Source organism: Nicotiana tabacum, chromosome 15 (genome assembly GCF_000715075.1).
Source record: "Nicotiana tabacum cultivar K326 chromosome 15, ASM71507v2, whole genome shotgun sequence".
Lineage (NCBI taxonomy): Eukaryota > Viridiplantae > Streptophyta > Magnoliopsida > Solanales > Solanaceae > Nicotiana > Nicotiana tabacum.
Window position 1 is genome coordinate 12,946,698 of NC_134094.1, and position 3,940 is coordinate 12,950,637.

The 3,940-nt window shown below is 30.8% G+C and overlaps 1 protein-coding gene across 1 annotated transcript; it reads right to left on the reverse strand.

Annotated features, from left to right (window-relative positions):
* Window positions 1-518: 518 nt before the first annotated feature.
* Window positions 519-2,231, reverse strand: LOC142169413 (cis-abienol synthase, chloroplastic-like). The gene is made up of 3 exons (XM_075230588.1): window positions 1,714-2,231; window positions 1,363-1,611; window positions 519-955 (listed from the first exon to the last, which is right to left on the reverse strand). The coding sequence occupies exons 1-3, from the start codon at window positions 1,783-1,785 to the stop codon at window positions 647-649; spliced, it is 630 nt and encodes a 209-aa protein (XP_075086689.1). The 5' UTR covers window positions 1,786-2,231; the 3' UTR covers window positions 519-646.
* Window positions 2,232-3,940: the final 1,709 nt, after the last annotated feature.

The following is a 3,940-nucleotide window of genomic DNA, read 5'->3' on the forward strand; positions in this document are numbered from 1 at the left end:
ATCACGAGATAATCGAGCACGACTAGAGAAGGGTTGTGATATCCGCGCCCAGCCGGATGTCACAGCGTGAATCTCGGCACGTATCGGCAGAAAATATGTGATTAGCAAACGGAAGAATTTTACATTTTATGAAATTGTACTTAGGGTAAAACTCCCCTACTATCTAAATGGTCGTTTGACTATTCATTAGACACATTGTAACACGCATATCAAGGCAATATATTCTTATTTTCTCTTTTATTCAAAAGTTCTTACTTTTGTTCATCAGTTCTTCATTGTTGTGAGCCCGGGATCGAAGGCAGGCATTACATTAAACTGTTACTGAGTCTGAGATCACTCCCTTAATTGGTTTGACAATTTATTACATCATTTATCTGTTTAATCTAACATTATTTATTATTTGTATTGAATTAATCCACATATCCTTAAAACCACATATAAATTTAATTATTATCCGTTTTTATGGTAAACACTAATAATGGTAAATGCGCTTTAGTTAAAATAGCAGTGTAAGTAAGTTTTTCCCATAGTAACAATTGTACATTATTGTGCACAACATAAAAGAAGTACAATTCGTCCATGCATCTAATAATATCACAACCAAGTTCCAAAGATTAGTAACATATTGTAAAAGATTTAAGGCATATTATGGGGAATATTGATTGAGTGGTTTGTAAATTACATCGTTGATATGGTTCTTGAATTCCTCTGGGAAGCGATACCCATCGCCATGTGTATGTATAGAATAAGCTGCGTTGATTGTCGTCCAAAAAAGATCCTTGCACACTTGTGGCAATTGGCTTTCTTTATTTTGTAGAACCATCCCTAGCAACTCTCTTCTCTTACTTTCCATCATTTCCTTTATCTGTCTTATAGCCTCTTCTTCAGAGATAGTTCCCTGACTTTGTGTTATTAATATTGATACCATATTTGTTGAACTTTCTGCTTGTTCTCTCTGCAAGAACACACGAAATAATAAGGATTAATGTTATAATTATATACTTGTATGTCTACTTGAAAAAAAAGCGTACAAAATAGATTCAACGTGGTCTGATCCTTCTAGCGCGAAAACTTAGTGAGACGAGCTTAATAAGAAGAAAATGAACCAGCAGCACATTATATTATATTAATTTATCAAATATCAATCTAGCCGGACAAGGCTTTGTTTTTGTGTCACTTCTCACTTTCAAATGTAAATTTTAGTAATTTTTGGAATAAAATTTGATTTGAAGAAGTTAGTGTTTCGAAAAAAGAATATTTTATGTAAAATTTTATCTCAGTTCAATATATTGAAAAAAGATTGTCAAAAATCAATAGCCAACATTTGATAAAATATTCTTCTAACGAAGAAAATAATATTACCTTGTAACTGTGTATATCATTAATCAATCGGGCCACAGCAGCTGTACAATTGCATAAGGCACTGACCTCAGAACTTTCTATGACATCCTTGGACAGTTTTGGTCCAAGAAGATATAGTGATGTGAGAACAAAACATGGAACACCAATAGTTACACATGCAACAGACAAGTACTCCTCTATGCTTGGGGTAGTTGATTTAATTTTCCAAAGGTCCAATTCCACCAGCATACACTTCAACATATCAATCCACTATAACAAGATATATTTCTAGTCAATCGAAAAGAAAGAAATATAAGCATGAAAAAAAAATTGATTTAGAGAATATATAATAATTAATGTACTTCTTCATACCAAGTTAATAAGGTGATCTTTGACACATCGACCTTGCTTAGTTTCCGCCTTTGCCGCAATTTCCTCTACCATTTTGTAAAGTGCCAAAAAGAAAATTCTAACCCTCTCTGAACGGAATCCGACGGTTGAGTATCCCTCCCATCTATAGTGAAAGTGTTAACATAATATGTGAAAGAGTATGAGTATCTAATCCAAAATTTCAAGGTAATCGGGTGGAGTATCCCAGGACCATTAATTAAACTCTTTTGGAAACTATTACACAACCGATAAGGGACAAGTATAACATTCTCTAATACTCTCTTGCAACACAGCCTGGTTCTACGGTTTGTTTCTGTTTTGATTATTATTTTTAAAGTAGAAAGAGAAGAGTCTCAACAAATTGTGATCTTCAAGAGTTAAGTAGATTAGGCTCAACATGATAATTGATAAGTTAGGCCATAGCAATGTTAGTGGCTTAATGGTCTGAATGAAAAAAAGAAAGTTTTGGCTCTGATACCATGTGAAAGAATATTAGTATAAATCCAAAACCATAAAGCTATGAATGAAGTAGCCTAGGATCATAAACTCAAGTGCCTCTAAAAAATGAAGTTTTGCACTCTACAAATTTTAAACTATTTTTTTTTGCTTTATCATTCTTCAGAATGACATTTTCCCAAGAGACTTACTCCATAAAGTTAGGAGTTTTATAAGTCAATTTACAAATCTGCATACAAATTCGTGGAGAGGGCAAATTCTATATTCCTTTGTTCCATTTTATATGACATATTTTTTTTAATGTCTTTTCACAAAAGAAGAATCCCATTCTTTATTTGATAACTTTTTGTAAACTTTTAATTTATCCTTAATGAGATACTTTTATAATCAAATAAATGCCATGTCATGTGTAAGTCTAGCGCACTTTAGACATGTGGCAAAAGTCATTCAATCTTCCTTAAGTTCAGTACCTAGTCAAACACCGTCGTATAATTGTTCGTGTGATCGATTAAAGGCAAGACAAATGAAGTTAGTACTTTTGGTCTCAATAATTACAGGCAAAAAATTACAGTTATTATATACCACCATGGGAGACTTTATGTGGTAAAATTTGAATTACTATGGAGTTTGAAATAAAGGATACTTTTGAAATTTATGATAAAAAAATCATAGACATTTGTGAGGATATATATAAAAATTTCTCATTAAGAATAAAAATGAGAAGTTTAATCTTCTCAAATTTAGAAAGTCACTATTTTTTATAAAATGGACCAAAAACAAAATGTTGCCGCATAAATTGAAACAAAGGAAATAACTATCACTTATAAGTTGTTTCAAAATTTATGTTAGCTTTTTACTGTTTGGACGGATGAGTAGATGTGTAAACTTCTTCCAAAAGATTATTAAGTATTAACTACTAGTAGTACATTTACCTCTCCTACCCTCTATGATATTTCCTTTCATGCATATATCCATTCATTTTTCCTATTTCTAGTCATTTATCTTTCCAATTTCAACAAAGTTTTTTTGATATTTCTCTTTGTCATGTTTGATTATTGATCGCTTGCTAATGGGAGATCAATTAGCTTACAAGATATATCTTTTATTCATATATTATTTAACCTTTGGAGCTAAGCTAGACTAAGATATATAACTGATTTGTAAACAATTAAAATTTTAATATTCTGACACTACACAGAAAAAATTAATTCAAATGATGTAATTTCTTCAGGTCAGTTTTAAAATGAGTGACACCTTTATATGTTTGGACAAAATTTAACTTTAAATTTTTTGTTTTATAACCAAAAAAATAACATTGCATATTTACGACCACAAATTTCAAAGAAATCGTTCTTCTAAACTCGGTGTCATTTACCTCTTTGGACTTGGTTATCTCCAATTCTCCATTTGCGAAGGGCAAGCAAAGATGCTAGAGTGGAAGAAAGGGAGTCTTTTACAAGCAATGGAAGTGTCACAAGTTTCAAAAATATTTTTTAATTTATAAATAACTTTCTAATTTATAAATAATTTAATTTAAACTTTTAATTTTATTTTTAATAATAAGATAAGATTTCGTAATAATACAAATGTTATATCTTTTTTAAGACTAGAAGTGTCACAAGTTTCAAAAAAATCTTCCTTTCTTTTTAACATGAAATATTATGTATGTATTGTCACGGGTCCTACTAATACCATCACGTATATGGAAAAACTACTATACTCAAAATGGGCTGAAATTCAGCCAAAATTCAAT